Source organism: Muntiacus reevesi, chromosome 5 (assembly GCF_963930625.1).
Source record: "Muntiacus reevesi chromosome 5, mMunRee1.1, whole genome shotgun sequence".
NCBI lineage: Eukaryota > Metazoa > Chordata > Mammalia > Artiodactyla > Cervidae > Muntiacus > Muntiacus reevesi.
In genome coordinates, this window is record NC_089253.1 from 46,441,777 (window position 1) to 46,461,313 (window position 19,537).

Sequence of the window (19,537 nt, forward strand, 5' to 3'; positions counted from 1 at the left end):
AGAGCTCCCCAATGAGTCTGGCTCCCCGTCCTGGCTGGGTGGGGGCTCTGCTGGGGAGACTGGCCGGGGCTGGAGTCAAGCCTGTAGGCTGGGATGGGAAGCGCAGACCGGAGGGTACATGCGTCTGTTCTCGTCCCAGCCCTCTGTGACTGCTTGGGGGCCTGAACACGTCACCCCAACCTCCCCACCTGGTGCCGCACGCAGGCCTGGGGGGTCTGGACGTTGCTGCTGACTCCAAGTGGCCCCCAGACCTGGCTCCGCCAGGAACTCATTTCTAAAAGGAAGTGGTGACCAAGGCTTCCGGAAAGAGAAGGCCCTCCCCCAGGGGACCCTGCTTCCCAAGGCTCCATGTTCTCCGAGGGAAGGCTGAGCTGGGCCCCCTCCTCCGACAGATGACAGTCTCCATGGAGGAAAGAGGTGCCAAGCCTGTCATCACCTGGCATTGTCCAGGGGCCACTGTAGGAGGCTCACCCCTGGAAGGAGGGCTGATGGGGAAGCCCACAGTCTCCAGCCCCACCTAGCCAGGGAGACCCTACCTCTCCCTGTAAAGGGGGCCACCCCAGGGCACAGAGCAGGGCCAGGCCTCCTCTCTGTTCTGTTTTTTAAAATATTTATTTATTTAGCTGTGCCAGTATTTGCTGCACGTGGGGTCTTAGTTGTAGCAAGCAGGGTCTTAGTTGCAGCAAGCAGGGTCTTAGTTGCAGCAAGCGGGGTCTTTAGTTGAAGCAAGCAGGGTCTGAGTTGCAGCAAGCAGATCTTCGGTCTTCATGGTGCCCTGTGAGATCTAGTTCCCTGACCAGGGATCGAACCCAGGCCCCCTGAATTGGGAGCACAGAGTCTTAGCCACTGGGCCGCCAGGGAGGTCACGCCCGTCTGTTCCGACTCACACAGGGTGGGTGATGGGGATGAAAGCCCTGAGCAGGCCTGGGGCAGGTACTTCCTGTCCGGGTGACACAGGGCTGGCTCTGCCCCCTCCCTGGGTCACTCCCACTCCTGTCTGGGGGGTGGGGGTAGGGGGTGAGTGAGCTCCAGGGCCCCGTGTGTTTCTGGGTTGGCCCCAGGGTCCAGCCCAATCGGGGAAACATCTCTCCAGGACCAGCTGTCTTGGAGACGGATCTTGAAGTCATGGCAGGGTGTTTGATGGGTGAAGGGTCAGGTCTCAGACATGGCAAGGTGTGGTCTGCGCTGTGGGTGGGCGAGCGACTTTCAGAGTGGACCAGGGCGGGAGGGCCGAGTGCAGGACTCACCTGGAATTTCTTCTTGGCCACAAAGTACTGCATGCGCCGGATGACCTTGATGGTGGCCCGGTGGTGCTCCCGCAGCCTGCGGTGGAGAAGGGAGAGGAGAAGGGCGGTCACCCCGCCTGCCACTGTCAGAGGCCTGCAGGCTGCCCACATGTCCCCACTGCACACGGCTGGGCCCCTCCAGGAGCAGGGAGAACGTTCAGCCTCCCGGGATGGGGATCTGCAAGCCCCCATCCTGCTGGCAGGCAGAAAGGCTGAGGCTTCGAGGCTTTTAATTAACGGGGGCCCCAGAGGGACCCTGGCCCTGCTCGTCGCTCAGAAGTGGAGTTGGAGTCAGGGTCCTGTGTTGGCAGTGGCTATGCCCCTTACCCCCGGTACAGCCACACAGGCTTCTTTCTACCTTGAGGCCTTCGGGTTCCTCACCAGTACAGTGGGGAGGGGGTACAAGTGCAGATGACCCCTAAGGCCCCTTGCAGTTGGAATGTTCCATGGCCCACCCATCAGTACCCACTTGGAAAATGTAGGACGGGACAAATCAGCCAGGGATAGTTACTACCTATGCCACCCAAGCCACCTTAGCCAAAATGAAGCAGAGACATTACTTTGCCAACAAAGGTCCATAAAGTCAAAGCTACGGTTCTTCTAGTAGTCGTGTATGGATGTGAGATTTAGACCATAAAGAAGACTGAGTTCCGAAGAATTGATGCTTTTGAACTGTGGTGCTGGAAAAGACTCTTGAGAGTCTCTTGGACTGCAAGGAGATCAAACCAGTCCATCCTAAAGGAAATCAACCCTGAATATTCATTGGAAGGACTGATGCTGAAGCTGTAGCTCCAATACTTTGGCCACCTGATGCAAGGAACTGACTCATCTGAAAAGACCAAGATGCTGGGAAAGACTGAGGGCAGAGGAGAAGGGGATGACAGAGGATGAGATGGTTTGATGGCATCATTGACTCAATGGACATGGGTTTGAGCAAACTCTGGAAGATGGTGAAGGACAGGGAAGCCTGGTGTGCTGCCATCTATGGGGCTGCAAAGAGTTGGACACAAATGAGCTACTGAACAACAACAAAAACCACTCTGCTAAGGGTGCTGTGTTTTCTCCCCTCTAAAGTTCCTTCTAGTGTGTGTGTGTGCATGCTAAGTTGCATCAGTCATATCCAACTCTTTGTGACCCTGTGGGCTATAGCCCGCCAGATTCCTCTGTCCATGGGATTCTCTGGATAAGAATACTGGAGTGGGTTGCCATGCCTTCCTCCAGGGGATCTTCCTAACCGAGGGATCGAACCTGCATCTCTTGTGTCTCTTGCATTGGCAGGCAGGTTCTTTACCACTAGCACCACCTGGGAAATCCCAAAGTTCCTTCTAGAAACATCATGAGAAGGGGAACACAATGGCTGATATATGTGCACAGAAAAAGTCTGGAAGGAAATAATACACATGGAACCAGTGGAGACTTTGCTTCTGGCTCTGAAGCTTGCGTCTGATCGCACTTTCTGCTGAAGACACCACCACAGCTGTGTGACAGCTTTATGACCAAGGAAGGCCCCACGGGCTGAGATCCCCGGGTGAAACAAGCCGGGTGAGCCCACATGTGCTATGTGCATTTCCTGTGTGGGGCACGTGGGCTGAGTGTGAGGCTGGGACTCCCTGGGCTGGCGAGACAAACAGAAGGCCAGGGCTCCGAAGACGTCCAGGACTTGACAGGCCAAGATCCTGGTGAATGGTGGGGTGGGGGGCAGAGAGAAGGGAGCCCCCTTCACCCCGTTTCTCCTGGAAGTGTTTGTGAAGTAAGTTGCACAGCACGGGGTGAGATTCTGAGAAATGGAGCAAAAAACAGCTGCCAGAGGGACAAAGAGCTAAGCAGAGGCCCCTGCAGACTCATGTTATGGAGGAGAGAAGGATTCTGGCTCAGAGTCATCAAGGAGATAGGGTCCTGGTAAACAGCCCAAGCTTTCAGAGGAGACCCCAGTCCTGCCATGGCCTCAAATCACCTCAGTTCCCACCTGGAGCGAGTGCTCGGTCAGGCACCTTTGGCTCTCCAGAGAAAACCATGACATCCACAGGGAGACAAGATTATGGAGCCTCTATTTATTTCATACACAACAGACTGAAAACCAAGGGACAAAAGAGACCACAGAAACAGGTCTCAAGGGGCGGCAGGTTGCTGTTCAGTTGCTGAGTTGTGTCCGACTCTTTGAGACCCCAGGGACTGCGGCACGCCAGGCTTCCCTGTCCTTCACTACCTCCCGGCATTTGCTCACACTCACGTGCACTGAGTCAACTCATAGCTCCTCCACCAAGAGATAAGGGTTGGTTTTCCCACTAGCTGAATTTGGGCTGACCTTGACCTTTATTGTGATGCAAAGAAAGCCGGGGAAGTCCCACCGTGTATAACTCATGTGTTCTTGGGATGTGGTTACGTGGACCACCTGAGCTGGCTGACTTGGGAGGCCGTGTGGAGGACGAGGTGCCCAGGCCCAGAGCCGGGCCAAGAGCAGTAACAGGTGAGCGTGGGCATCGTCCACCGTCCACCGTCCAGCCCTGACGGACCGCTGGGTGACCGCAGCTGGGTGAGTCACCTCACACAAAGCCACGTGAACAGCCTCCCAGCTGAGTCGAGCCCACATTACTGACCCACGGAGCCACGGATAACGAAAGAGTCGTGATGTGAAGCCAGGAAGTGTAGGTGTGGTTTGCTATGCATCAATAGATCAAAAGAAATTAGACCCCAAAGTGGGGTACGTGTATCAATCCCAAAATAGTGCTGGGACCAGGCTTCGGGCAGAGGCTGACAAAGAAAAAAAAAGGCCAGTTGTAAGACGCTGGACTTTGGGCATGGTACCATCTCTAATTTCGTGAGACTCTGGGGTCTCTTTGAGGGGTATGTGAATCTTGCTTTGGTGGAAGTGTATAAAGTTATGGCCAGAGGGCAGACTGGGGAAGGTTACAGATGGGTGCAAGTCCTTTGCAGTTCCCCCCATCAGAGTGCCCCCCCAACCCTGATATTTCCACCATTGTGGAATACTGTTGCCCGTGGACAGGTCTGAGCTGGGCTGCTGGAAGAGCCACGTGGAGGAGAGCTGAGGCACCCTGCCTAACGAGCTGACGGCTCCGGGCTCCTGAGGCTAGCTGAGACCACCCGGTCCCCACCAAGCTGCCGCTGGAAGGAGCGGGGTGAGACCACCCAGAGGAGGAGCCCAAAATGTTGACCCGCAGATTCAGGAGCAAATAGATCAGACGATTTGCTTCAGAGTTGTAACTTAAGGACTTGAAAATAACATTGATAAATAGGTTCAAGAAAGTAGAAGACAAGATGAAGAATTTCACCAGAGAAGTAAAACTTATATTAAATGGGGAAAAAAAGGAAATTCTAGAGCACAAAGGACAATAATGGAAATTAAAAATGCGTGAGATGAATTTGATGGCAGAGGAGACATAGAAAAAAAAAAAAAAAGAGTACTTGTGAACTAGAGAAAGTAGCCAGGATGGAGTGCGGAGGGAAAGTAGAATTAAAGATAAAGAAAAACATGAGATATTTGAGATATGGTTAGAGGTTCTAACACACTTGACATCTCAGAAGGAGAGGAGACAAGATGGAGAACAAGTAATTTTGAAGACTGAATGGTTCAGAATTTTCCCCAAATGATGGAAGACATCAGGCTGCAGATTTAAGCAACTCCTTGGATCCACTAGGCTTCCCTGGCAGCTCAGGCGGTAAAGAATCTGCCTGCTATGCGGAAAACCTGGGTTTGATCCTGGGGTTGGGAAGATCCCCTGGAGAAGGGAATGGCAACCCATTCCAGTATTCTGGCCTGGAGATTTCTAGGGACAGAGGAGCCTGGTGGGCTATCGTCCATGGGGTTGCCAAGAGTCGGACATGACTGAGTGACCAACATTTTCACTTTCTTTTCACTTGGCTCCAGTTGGAGAGTTGGAGAGAAAGATCCAGGCCCATTCGAGTCCCCCTGCTGAAGGCCAAAGGCACAGAAGTACTGAGGGGGTGTGTGCGTGATGACACATTATCCTGATGGCTGACTTGTCAACACGGAGGATGAAAGCCAGAATAACATCCTGAAAGAGCTCAAGGAAAATTCCTACCAAGGTAGCATTCCATGCCCATCAAATGTATTTTTAGAAACGAAGGTGCGAGTGAAATAATCCAGTCACAGAAGGATAAACTCTGTACTATTCCACTTATACGAGGACCTAGAGTCATTAAATCCATAGAGATAGGAAGTAGGGGGGTAGGGGGTGGGAGGGGGTAGAGGGGGGTGTTCAGTGGGGACAGAGTGTCTGTTTGGGAAGGTGAAAAGCTCTGGAGATGATGGGGTGATGGTTGCACAACAACGTGAATGGAATTAATGACCCTGAATGATGCACTTAAAAATGCTTAAAATGATACAAGTGATATATTTTGTGTTATGCATGTTTTTCTACAATAATAATAATAATAATAAGAGAAGGTACAAACTAAACCAAGAGAATCCACGGTGGTGAGACCTGTACTGGAAGAATGAGTCTGGGGGCTCCCCGGGACTCAGCAATGACCCCAGAAGGACACATAGAGATATTTCAATACAAGAAGCAATTAAGACTGTAGAAAAGGACAGATATGTGAGAAGTTTAAATTAGTAAATTAAGTTAACTGAAACAATCATGGTAATGTTTCCTGAGGTTTAATGTATAGCTACAGCTAAAAATGCATGATTAAAAATAGCACAAGGAAGGGGATGTCCATGGAGCTCAACAGTTGTGAACACCACGTGTTGTCAGGGTGACGGTCAAAGTGCTCAACTGAGGCTGACTCCAGTGAGTCAGGGATGTGTATGATCATCTCCAGGCAACCAGTGATGGGATAATAAAGGGCTGTAGAGTTAACAAGTGGAGAGGGGATAAAAATTAATTAATAACAATTTTTTTATTAAGGAAGCTGTGGTACATATACACCATGGAATATTACTCAGCCGTTAAAAAGAATTCATTTGAATCAGTTCTAATGAGATGGATGAAACTGGAGCCCATTATACAGAGTGAAGTAAGCCAGAAAGATAAAGAACATTACAGTATACTAACACATATATACGGAATTTAGATAGATGGTGGCGATAACCCTATATGCAAAACAGAAAAAGAGACACAGAAGTACAGAACAGACTTTTGAACTCTGGGGGAGAACGTGAGGGTGGGATGTTTTGAAAGAACAGCATGTATACTATCAATGGTGAAACGGACCACCAGCCCAGGTGGGATACATGAGTCAGGTGCTCGGGCCTGGTGCACTGGGAGGACCCTGAGGAGTCGGGTGGGGAGGGAGGTGGGAGGGGGAATCGGGATGGGGAATACGTGTAACTATATGGCTGATTCATGTCAATGTATGACAAAACCCACAAAAAAAAAAAAAAACAACAAAACAATTTTTGATCAATCCAAAGAAGCAGGAAAGGAGGTCAAAAGGAAGTGATGGAACAAATGGAGAAATAGATTGAGAGGGTAGATTGCATGCATTGCAGAGGGAATATATATTGCAACCAAAAGACTAAGATTGTCAGGTGGGATTTTAAAGAAATAATTTGATGTTGCCTAGCTCCCCTGGTGGCTCAGACAGTAAAGAATCTGCCTGCAAAATGGAGGAGACTTGGGTTCGATCCCTGGGTTAGGAAGATCCCCTGTAGAAGGGAATGGCTACCCATTCCAGTATTCTTGCCTAGAGAATTCCATGGACAGAAGAGCCTGGTGGGCTATAGTCCATGGGGTCACAAAGAGTCGGACACAACTGAGCGACTGACACTTTTATACTTCACGTAAATATACTGAAATAGAAACGCTTAGAAGTGTTGACAGTAAAAAGATAGAAAAAGATATGTAATGGTATTGCCAAAAGAAAGCTAGTTCAGGTAAAGTATCATCAGACAAAGCAAACTTTAAGTATTACCAGAAACAAAGAGGGATATGTCACCATTTAAAAATTGATCCGGAGGATTCCCCAGCGGTCTAGTGGTTAGGACAGCACGCTTCCAGTGCAGCAGGCATAGGTTCAATCCCTGGTCAGGGAACTAAGATCCTGCAGGTCATGTGGCATGGCCCAAAGAAAGGAAAATTTCAAGATTTGGTAGGGAGAGATCAGTTATAAATTTGTATGCACCTAAAAACGTAGGCTTCAAATATTTAACACAAAAACTGGCAGAGCTAAAAGGTAAAAGAGAAAATCCATAATCACGGTGGGAGGTTTGAATGTCCTTCTGTGGGTAATGGATAGAGGAGCTGTGAAAACATCGGAAGACAAACACATCTGAACAAGCTGAGTTCGCACTTGATGTGGTCGACGCTTATAGAATACTGTGCTCAGTGTCCTGGGGGCATTTCAGCTTCCCAAGAGCCCACAGAACTTCTACCAGGGGGACCACATGCAGGGAGTAAGGAGCGAGTGCCAACACATTTCAAAGAAATTAAGTCATATATGTATGTTCTCTGACCACAGAGAAATTAAACTAGAAATCATAAGGAAAAGATAACTGGAAAATCCTTAAGTGTTTTAGAAATTAAATACCTTAAGGGTCAAAGAGGAAATCTAACAAGAATTGGAAGAGTTTTTCTTTTTTTTCCACTAAGTAAAATTTATTTTATTATTTCTTTATTTCTGCTGTGTATAATTGCTTTCCAGTGTGGCGGTGGCTTCTGCTATCATCATGATGTCATCGTGAATCAGCCACATGTATGCATACGTCTCCTCCATCCTGAGCCCCCTCCCCTGCCCCCAACTCCCATTTCTCCCCTCTAGGTCATCACAGAGCGCCAGCTGAGTGCCCCGCGATATATAGCAGGTTCCCACTGGCTATTTCACACATGGTGGTGTGTCTATGTCACTGCCACTTGCCCCGTTCATCCCAACCTCTCCTTCCCTCTCTGCGTCCACAAGGCCGTTCTCTACATCTGGGTCTCTTTTCCTGCCCTGGAGACAGGTTCATCATTACCAGTTCTCTAGATTCCATATACACATGTGTTAATATACAATCTTTCTGGCTTCTTGTTGAGTCACTCAGTCATGTCCAACTCTTTGTGAACCCATGGACTGTAGCCCGCTGGGCTTATCTGTCCGAGAGATTTCTCAGGCAAGAATATTCAAGTGGGTTGCCATTCCCTTCTCCTGGGGATCTTTCTGACCCGGGGATTGAACCCTGCATCTCCTGTACTGGCAGATGAAATCTTAACCACTGAGCCACTGAGATTCCCTCTTTCTGACTTACTTCGCTCTATATGGCAGACTCTAGGCTCATGCAATATTTTTAGTGGAATAACGATAAAAATGTCTTGTATCACAACTTATAGCTAAATAAGTGCTGAGGTACCATGAAATAAGTGCTTAGAAGAAATTTTATGACCTTAAATCATACATTAATAGAAGAGGGGAGACTGGAGTCTATCTCAAGTACTTAAAAAAAATAGTAAAGTAAGCCCAAAGAAGGTAGATGGAAAGGGATAATAGAGAGCAATGAAACAAATGAATTAGATAAATGAATAAATTTAGTGAAATAAAAAATGGACATTTCATTAACAAATTCAACAAAGCCAAAACTTGATTCTCTGAAGGGACTAGCTAGAGACATTTAAAAATAAATTTAGAGGATATGATGTACAAAAATAATCTTGATAGCTTAGATGAAATAGACTAACTTCTAAAACACCATGATATACAAAAGTAGATAGAAGAAGAAATTTAAAAATCCAAATTGCCCATTATTAATTAAATAAATTAGATTTGAAATTTACACACAAAACATTTAAAGGTTAGATGACTTCGCGGGTAGATTATTCCTTAAATGGTGAGAAATAACACCAATTTTATACAAGCCTTTTTAGAAGATTTTTTTTTTTTATGAGTCAGTATAATCTTGACAGCAATATCCTACAAGGATGTTTCAAGGGAGAAGAGTCATAGGCCAACATCTCTCATTAACAACAAAGGATGCAAATATCCTACATGCAATACCAACAAATTGAACCCAACACCATATGTAAAGACATACAATCCTAGTTCAATCCAGTTATGCAAGTTTAGTTTAGCATCTGAAATCCAGTCACCATTATTGGATTGACGGAACGAGTCTCTACATTGACAGATGAGTAAGAAGAAAACATGCAATCAGCTCACAAGATACAGAAAAAAATGTGATAAAACTCAAGACCCATTCATAATTAAACACACGACTCTTAGAGAACTTGGAATAGAAGGCAATTCTGTTATGTAAAAATCAAACATAAAAAGAAAGAAACAAAATCTAAGCAGCCATCATACATCATGGTGAAAGATTACACTTTCCTCCTGAGATGGGGAATAAGACAAGGATGTCTGTCATTACTGTTTCTACTTCATGTTATTCTCCAAAGCCTCAGCCAATGCACTGAGGTAAGAAAAGGGAAACATAAGAAAGAATAATGAGACAGGACAAAATAAAATTGTTTTGTCAACACTGACAAATGACATAATCATATATATTAAAAAAAAGCCCAACAGAATCTTCAGATAAACTGTTCCATTGTTAAATGAATTCACAAGAACACTGATTTTAAAGACAGTATGCGGAAATCGACCGTATTTCTCTAAATTAGCCACAAACACAGCCGTAAGCACATTTGTGTCTGCTCAGCCCTCTGCAACCCCGTGGACTGCTGCCTCTCAGCCCCTCCGTCCTTGGGGTTCCCCAGGGCAGAACACTGGAGCGGGTTGCCATTTCCTCCTCCAGGGGATCTTCCCAGCCCAGGGATTCAACCCGTGTCTTGAGTCTCCTGCATCAGTAGGCAGATTCTTTACCACTGTGCCACTGGGAAGTCTTTTCTATATGTTAGTAACAAGCAATTAGAAAATGAAATAGAGATACCGCTTATAACAGTGTCCAAACCCGTAAAATACCTAAAAGGAAATTTCTTGGAGGTTAACAAGACCTCTATGCAAAAAAGTTCTAGACTTTAGTGAGAAAAATGAAAGAATCCCTACATCAGTTGAGGGTTATGACATGTTCATAAATTGGAGGACTAATATTTGTCAGATGTGAATTTTGAGGTGTGGATCAAATCTGATTCCAGTCAACACAGAATGCTTTTATTTATTTATGGGAAGGATTTTCAAGCTGATTCTAAAATATTTGTGAAAACTTAGCAAACGATGAGGAATAGAGAAGATAATTTGGAAGAACAGTGACGTTGAAGAGGCGTGCTCCTTCAGTTCTAAACGTGCTGTGAAGCTGCAGGACGAGAACATATTACAGAGATGCAGTCTGAACACCTCTGACAAGCAGCATCAGACGGGATGGGTCAGCAGGGCAGAATGAAACATCCAGAAGCATAAACACGTATATGTGGTCACTGGGTTTATAACCGAGGCGCTATTTCAATCTGGGAGGGAAGGAATGTCCTTTTTGATCAATGGTAGTACGACAGTTTGGATAGCTGTATGAAAAAAAAAAATATGAACCATGATCCCCGCCACACATCAGTCATAAAATTAATTCAAGCTAGGTTTTACATCAAAGCATGAAGACAGAGACCATCAGGACTGCAGAAGAGAGGAGGGGATTATCTTTATGACCTTGGAAGATTTGCCAAAACACAAGCAGCCCTGACTACAAAATAAAATATTTGACAAATTGCTCTTCCTTATAAAAATTAAGGCTTCACATACATCAAAAGACATCGTTAAGAACACGAATAGATGCTCTGCAGGCTGGGAAAGGGTATTTTCTGGTAAACGACTTGTATCCAGAGCATGTCAAGAACACCTACGAATCAACAAGGAGAAGACTGCGCGCTTTAAAAAGATGATCTGAACAGGCACCAGGCGTCACTGGGCCCACGAGAAGGTGCTCAGCATCACCACATATTCGGAGAACACAGACGAAAGCCCACAGGACGTGGGATCATCCCAACCCAGATATCGAACCCATGTCTCCTGAGTTTCCTGGCTTAGCAGGTGGGTTCTTTACCACGGAGCCACCTGGGCTGATCTGTTTATTTAGGATTTGTGCATTTTACAATCATTCATTCCTTGGTTTTTAAAAAGATAAGCAGCTTTTAAAGTTCTCTGGGACAAGTGGTTTCTACGTAGCCCCAGGTTGACTACTTTTGAGCCCCGAGTATATGAGATGCTCTCCTGTGAGGGCAAGCCCCCCATGCTACCGGACAATGGGGGCCCCGCGTGCAGAAGACATTCGAGGCTGCGTCCCCATCCTGCTATGACCTGGGCCCACCTGAGACATCCATGCAGCACCCAGGCCTGGCGATGCATCCACACCTACACGGGAGGGGGTGGCAACTTACACATGCCAACACATACACCGTTCACACGCACACACACACACAGACACACACATGGAACCAGAGCTGAAGCAGGCTCTGGGAGGCCCTGAGATTTCTCCTCTGGGGTCAGGGCCACGGACCCCATGAGCCCCCTATCCTGGGCCTGAGCCACGGGGCAACGTTCCCTGGCCTCAGGTCCTCAACTCTGGCAGAACCCCCAGGTGGTGTGGGAGCAGGTGGGGGGGTGGGGCTCCCTGGGTGCCCCCCCAGGAAGGGCCCCACTGACTGTGGCTGGCCAGGCCCGGGCGCAGCGTGAGGTTCAGGGAGAAATCTCCCATTTCGCTGAAACAAAGGACCACACCCAGTGACTGCCGCCAGGCTCACCTCTGCCGGGTCCACAGAACAAAGCCGTGGCCTTTGCCACCACGCAGCTCCCCCATCCCAGGCTGATGGAAGGCCAGGGCTGGGGGCCCCAGGCCCTGCCGGCTCCACTCAGGCCTGCTGTGGCCTGACCCCGACTCTGGTGACCCCCCACGGCCGGCCTCCCTGCTGGACACAGGACTCTGCAGCCTGCACGGAAGGGCCAGGCTGGCCCCTCTCTCAGAGGGCCTGCTCCTCTCCCTGGGGGGACTCGGCCCAAGGACAGGACGCCTGATACGGGGCAGGTGGGACGGGCCCCCTGAGCCCCACAGGTGAGTGGCTCTCCCCTCCTCTCTGCCCGGGAAAGGAGACACCCTCCCCCCCCACCACCCTGGCAAAGAGAAGGACTGGACGGATATTAGATCTTATCAACACTCTTTCCACCTCATTAGATAGGCTCATTTGAGTTTTCTGTTCAGCCTGTTGACGTGATGGGTTATGTTGATTGAGTTCTGCATATTGAACTGGCTGGGTTTATCTGGAACAAATGAGTACATGTCAGTTGGTTGTGGGGTTTAATTTTTTAATACATCATTATATAATTGGTTGCTGTTTCTTAATAATGTAGAAAAACTCAGGGGCCTGCTGCCTAAAATAATAACTAAACCCCATCAGGCCCCACTCAAGCCTCCACCTGCCTGCACCGCCCCGGGAAACCGGCGACCTGAATACGTGTCCCCTGCCCCGTGCACTCTTGATTATGCAGCTTTATCAGATATCTGTGCGTCCAGAAAAGGGCACAGACAGTCTGTTAGTGATTTAATCTTTACAGAAGCGTATCGTGCTCTTCCTTGGGCTTGTGTTGCCAGGGCCTGTCCATCTGCAGCTGTCTGGTTCGCATGTTCTGCCCGGTGATAGGACCCCTGGTGACGCACTCCGGGCTGCCTGCTCCAGCTGGCGGTGGACTGGAGCTTTCCTTGCGTGAGTACCCAGGTGTGCCATAGCTGGGTCACCGGGGTGTGAAATTCAGTCTTACAGGTGAGGCCACACTATCCTTGCACAAGGTGACCCTCCAAGGCATCCCACCAGAAGTGCAGGAGAGGCCCCGGGTCCCACACGCCCGTCTGCAGCCCCCGCGATCAGGCATCGTGATTCACGCCAGATGGAACTGGGGTCAGCCATGCTCTCAGACACCCGGCTGGCCACGCGTGCGTCCCCCACGGCGAAGGCCCAGGCTGGGTCACTTTTCTGTCCAGTCATTTGTGTCCTTATTGATCTTTATTGTTGTTTAGTCACTACGTTGTATCCTTAGCTTGTGACTCCACAGACTGTGTAGCCCGCCAGGCTCCTCTGTCCTTGGATTCTCGAGGCAAGAACACTGGAGTGGGCTGCCATTCTCTTCTCCCGGGGATCTTCCAGACCCAGGGATAGAACCCATGTCTCCTGCGTCTCCTGCACTGGCAGGTGGATTCTTTAGCACTGAGCCAGCAGGGAAGTCCTGTACTCGTCGATTAGACATAAATTGCCTATGCAATTTCCCTTTTTGTTTCTCTGTTTCCTCCCTCCCTCCCTCCCTCTCTTTCTCTTTCTTTCTTTCCTCCTCCTTCCCTGGCTCCTCACCTCCGACTTCCTCCCTCCCTCCCTACTGACCAACCGTTTTTTGGGTCAATTTATGTGTTGGGAACACCTGCTCCTGTGTTAAGTAGAAAAAGGCTCCCCAAAGAGGTTCTAATCCCCAGAACCTGTGAATGTGTCCCCTTATGTGGCCAAGGGAGTTTAGAGTCGCAACTCAGGCTCTGTGGCTTGAGATGGGGAGAGAGGTCAGGATCATCCAGTCGGGCGCAGTTAGATGCTTGAGTCCTTAAAAGTAGAGAACCCTTCCCAGCTGAGGAAGTTACGACAGTGGGAAAAATGCCTGAGAGCAGCAATGTGATGGCTTTGAAGATAGAGGAAAGGGCCAAGGACCCTTTAGAAGCTGAAAAAGTTCTGGCATGGATTGTCTCCCGGGTCATCACGAAGAAACCTTCCCTGTGATACTGTCCAGATCCTTAGGCTGTGTGGGACTTCTGACCTATAGAACTGAAAGATGATAAATATGTTTTTGAAGTCTCTCGCTTTGAAGGAATTTGTGACAGCAACGATAGAAACTGACGCAAATCCCAGGTTGCACTTTATCTCTTCCTTCTTTAAGGTGTCTTTTAACAAACAGAATTCCTTATTTTACAGAAACACATTTATTAATATTTTCCTCTCATTGTGGATTCTTTTGTGTCCCATGTGAGAAATATTTTCTTGTGCTAAGTTTTGAAAGATACAAACTAACTTATATTTTCTAAAGGTTAAAAGTTCTGTATTTAACATTTAACTCTTAGGCCCATCTGGAGTGAATCTTTGCATATGGTGTGAGGTGGGGGGTCCAAGTTCACTTTTTCATGGTGGGTCACCACCTCGTCCACTGATCGCAAACGCTGTTTTGCTCATCCTTGAAAACCTTGTGCCCCTGAGGTCCTTTCTGGGCTCTCTTGCCCAGGCTGACTACCAACTCCTGCACTTTCACTGCAACATCTTAATTACTATGTCTCATATCATGTCTTGATATCTAGAAGGAAAGGCCTTTCTTTGATCTTCTTAAGAAGGTCTTGGTATTTGAAATTCTTTATTCTTCCACAGGAATTTTACGAAAAAACAAAACAAAAACCCAACCCTCTTTTTGTTGGAATTATAGTGAATTCACAGATGCAGGAGGAAGAAATTAATCGGTATATTTATAACACTGTCTTTTGTTTATGAATATGGTATATCTTTCCCTTTATATAAGTCTTTAGAATTTCTAAATAAAGCAAAAACCTGGTTCCTTAAAAAAAAATCTAACAAAATAGATAAAGTTCTGGTAAGACTGAGAGAAGACAGAAATAAATATAAAGGAAAATAAAAAAACACTAAAATAGGGATTTTAAAGATAATAAAAGAATATTCTCAACAACTATATGCCAAAAACTTTGGAAAATCTACACAGAAACAGGGGGAAGAATATAACTCAGTAGAACTGACTCAGGATAGAATAAAACATCTAAATAAGCTTACAAATACTAAAGGTATTAAAGTGGTGGTTAAATGTCTTCCCACAAGAAAAAAAAGAAAGCAGGTCCAGATGGTTTTATCCCAAGTTCTATCAAATTTTCAAAATGAGAAGGGGGTGACAGAGGATGAGATGGTTAGATAGCATCACTGACTCAGTGGACACGAATTTGAGCAAACTCCAGGAGACGGGGAAGGACAGGGAAGCCTGGTGTGCTGCGGTTCATGGGTTGGAAAGAGTTAAATACACCTTAGCGACTGAACAGCAACAACAATCACATTTTCAAGGAACAAATCATCACAATTTTGTACAAACATCTTAAACTGAACAAACACATCAAAATGTGAGGGACCTAGCTAAGGCATTTTTCAGAAGAAAATTTATGTATTCAGTGACATAGTGAAAGAAAAGTCTCAAATCAATGATCTAAGTTTCTACCTTAAGAAACTAGAAAAAGAAGAGCAAATTAAACCCAAAGTAAGCAGGCTTTTGAGAGTCCCTTGGACAGCATGGAGATCAAACCAGTCCATCCTAAAGAAAATCCACCCTGAATATTCATTGGAAGGACTGAAGCTGAAGCTCCAATACTTTGGCCACCTGATACGAAGAGCTGACTCATTGGAAAAGACCCTGATGCTGGGAAAGATTGAGGGCAGGAGGAGAACGGTGCGACAGAGGATGAGATGCTTGGATGGCATCACCGACTCAACAGACATGCGTTTGAGCAAACTCTGGGAGATGGTGAAGGACAGGGAGGCCTGGCATGCTGCTGCCCATGGGGTCACAGAGAGTTGGACACGACTGAGCAACTGAACAAGAAGAAGAAGTAGAGAGGAAATACTACTGAGCTGAAATGACTGAACCAGAGAGCAGGGTGTTGCCCGGGTCAGAGCCTGGACTGCAGTGCTCAGTGCAGCCTGAGGCCCAGCCGAAGCCACAGAGGACCAGCTCCTCGCCAGCTCTGGCCCCAAAGGTCTCCACCCAGAAACACTTCCGTGAACTGGCCTTCTGGTCTCCCAGAACACTTGCCCCTTCGCCCTTGAAAGTGGCTGACTCTGGAGACTCTCCCTTTTAGGTCGTCCCAAAGGAAGGGGTTTGTGGAGGGCGTGCAGAGGCGGCCGGCTGCGGTCACCTTTCCCTCGGAGGCCTGGCTTGTGTTCATTGCCCAGCGCCGGCTCTCACAGGGAGGCAAGGTGGCCTCGTTTCAGACCCAGGGAAGTAGAGCTCAGGGGCTGGGCCCGCAGCATGGAGGCCAGACTGCGGGGTGAGCGCGGTCTCCATGACGGCTCACTCACCTCCCGCTCTGCCTCAGGTCTCGGGGGGGTGGGAGGCCCCAGGCCCCCTCGCCCCCAAGCCGGCTTAGTCTGGGCCCCGTGTCCGAGGCCTGCCCACCTGGGTTGACTGAAGCCTCGCTGCCCTTGACCCATCCTCCCCGAGGCAGCTCTGGATTCCAGCTCTGCATGCACCCCTGAGGGGTGGAGGGAGTCTGTGGTTGAATCTGGTGACTTCTTTAGAGATAGCACCCTGAGGGGTGAGGCTTGTGCAATCCAGAGACTTCAAACCAGCCCGCCCAGCCCACTGGCTTCTGGAAGAAAACAGCCTAGGACATGCTGTGGGGTGCACCAGCCTGGCCCCGCCCGGGTCTGAGAAGCCGTCCAAGGACAGGTAGAACAAGAGGCCACCGTGCTGAGCCCGTTGGAGGGTGGTCCAGAACTGGCCAGCCATGGCTGCCTCCAACGGGGGTCACAGCCGCAGCTGTCAGCGGAAGGGCCCGGCCCAGGCCCTGTGGGGGCTGGTTCTGCAGGGCGCCTCGCCCGACGGCTCCCACGTCCACGAACCACTGCCACATCGAGGGCTACAGTCTCGCGCATTCGTGGGGCCCCAGGCAGGCTGCGGTCCACCCTCACCTCCTTCCCGGCCACACGGCCCACCCTCACTCACGTGCAGCCACACCCCTTTCCCAGGGAGGTCTTGGGGTGGCCCCACTCCGTGGCTCTCACGGCACCCAGCAGCCCCAAACACTGTAATCAAATGGTCACTATATGATTCGCTGTCACTACTGGGGCTGAGGCATGGGGCCCATATAGCCCCCTTGTCCAGCTCAGAGGCTGGAGCCGACAATGAGCCCTGACCTACACAATAGAAACCGAGTTACAGGTGTAGAAAATAAACTTACGGTGACCGTCGGGTCAGGGGGAGGGGAGGGGCAAATTGGGAAGGTGGGATTGACATGTAAACACCTATATAAAATAGGTGACTAATAAGGATCTACCATATACCACAAGGAACTCTGCTCGACACTCTGTAAAGCCCTATACAGGAAAATAATCTAAAGAAGAGTGGATGTGTGCATATGAAAAAGTGAAGTGAATCACTGGAAGGACTGAAGCTGAAGCCCCAATACTTTGACCACCTGATGTGAAGAGCTGACTCATTGGGCTCAAAGACCCTGACGCTGGGAAAGATTGGGGGCAGGAGGAGAAGGGGGAAACAGAGGATGAGATGGTGGGATGGCATCACAGCTCAATGAACATGAATCTGAGCAAACTCCGGGAGACAGTGGAGAACAGGAAAGCCTGGCGTGCTGCGGTCCACGGGGTCGCAAAAACCTGGACGTGAGTTAGTGACTGAACAATAGCAGTGTATGTGTGTGTATAACAGATTCACTTTGCTATACACCTGAAACTAACACAACGTTGCAAATCATCTCTATACCAGTAAAAATTATTTTAAAAATGGGCAAAAGACCTGAAGAGGCAGTTCTCCAAAGAAGAGATGAGGATGGCAAATTAGCAAGTAAGGAGAAGCTCAGGGTGTCACTCCCCCTGAAGGACACACAGGTAAGAGCCACTTCACACCCACCAGGATGGCAGCCCTGAAAAGACGAGAACAAGAGTCATCAGGAAAGCGCGTGGCGGCTGATAGCACAGGACGGGGCAGCCAGCCGCTGTGGAAAACAGCCTGGAGCCTCCTTAAAACGTCAGGCCTGGAGCTGCGTGTGACCCGGCAGATCCCGTGGCCGTGAGACGCCTGAGAGATGGAAACTCAGGCTCACCCCTGGGCTTGTTTGTGAACGTTCGCAGCGGCTTTGTTTCTGGGTCTAGAGGCGGCAATCACGCAGGTGTCCGTCACCTGGAGAGCGGATAAACAGAACGTGGCATGTCCATTCAACAGAATTGTATTCAACCGTAACAAGGGATGAAGCTCTGACACTTGCTAGGCCGTGGGTGGGACTTGAAAACCGCGTGCTGAGTGAAGGAAGTCAGGCACAAAAGACCACGTTTCATAGGATTCCATTTACGTGAAATGTTCTCAACAAGCAAATCCATGGAGATGGAAGGGCGACGAGTGCTTCCCTGGGGCTGGGGTGGGGGGGGTGGTGGATGGGGCTCCCCGGTTGCTTTTGGTGGGTGACGGTCTAGAATCAGGCAGTGGTGATGGTTGTGCAACTCCGTGAACACACTAAAAACTGCTTTTAAAGGTGTGGCTGATCCTCCGAGATGGCTCCTGACAGCGGGAGCTGGGAGGGAAGGTCTGGCTCCTCCGGGGAGGAGGGGGTGGAGGGTTGGAAGCTTTTGGGATGCCCCCAGCTCTCCCAGCTCCGGCCAGGGCACCTGCATCTTTGGGGAGGGACCTCGCCTCGGGGTGCTTCTCGGACATGGTCACGGGCCAGCTGCCTCAGGCGTGCAGCTGGGCTTGGCCTCGCTCCCTGCCCGGACGCTGGGAGGCCTCCGGACTCCCCATTCTGGCTCAGCCTCCCCGCTCGCAATCCATCCCACCCTGTGCGGCTGCCAGAGGGCGCTTTTCAATCCAAGGGGCAAATGGCAGACCTTGTTACCCCCGCCCCAGCTCCCAAGCCTGCCAACGACACGTAGACTCCGAGGGTGGCCGGCCAGGCCCTTCACAACTGGCCCAAACAGAACAAAACATTCAGTGCTCCGAGTGGGTTCTGAGGTAAAGCACCTTCTCTCTCCCCTAGACTGCTTCACACATGTAACACAAGACACACAGTCTTGAGTCTTTGTAAGATTGTTTTTGTGTCAATGATCCAAAAGTCAGAGCAGTCCGTGCAGGCCCCCGGGCCTGGCCAGCCTGAGCAGACCACCCCACACCCCCGGGGTTGGCAGCGAAACCTCTTCCAGAACCTCGGGACAGGTGTCCGAAATGGATTTGGCAATGGATTTGAAATGGTTTGACTCATTTCAACACACTCCAGAACCAAGGAAAAGAAGTAAATTCTCTGTTTCTCTAAGATCAGGGCAGCCGACTGGACCCCCAGAGACCACCCAGCACAGATCGGACCACCCAGCAGCTCAGTTCAACTGAGTTCATTTTGGTGGATGTCACCCCCACTTAACTCACTCGGGTTGGCCCAGATGACTTGGTGCAGCTAAGCCTGACTCAAGCAACACACTCCATTCAACTCAGTGCAGACCAAGGCAACCCAAGTCAACACCCCTGGGGAGTTGAAACTGACCGGGCAGGAGAGTGACCTCTGCTGAGGTCACCCTGAGCCGCACAAGGGTGGACAAGCCCAAACACAGAGGCCCCGGGAAAGC

At 49.2% G+C, this 19,537-nt stretch overlaps 1 protein-coding gene across 1 annotated transcript in view; it reads right to left on the reverse strand.

The window, feature by feature from the left end:
• The window catches only part of KCNQ1 (potassium voltage-gated channel subfamily Q member 1), a 362,001-nt gene that overhangs the window by 75,144 nt on the left and 267,320 nt on the right, over positions 1 to 19,537 (reverse strand). Inside the window, exon 12 of the mRNA XM_065938008.1 lies at positions 1,248 to 1,323. Coding sequence (XP_065794080.1) covers positions 1,248 to 1,323 — 76 coding nt within the window. The remainder of the gene's footprint in view (positions 1 to 1,247; positions 1,324 to 19,537) is intronic.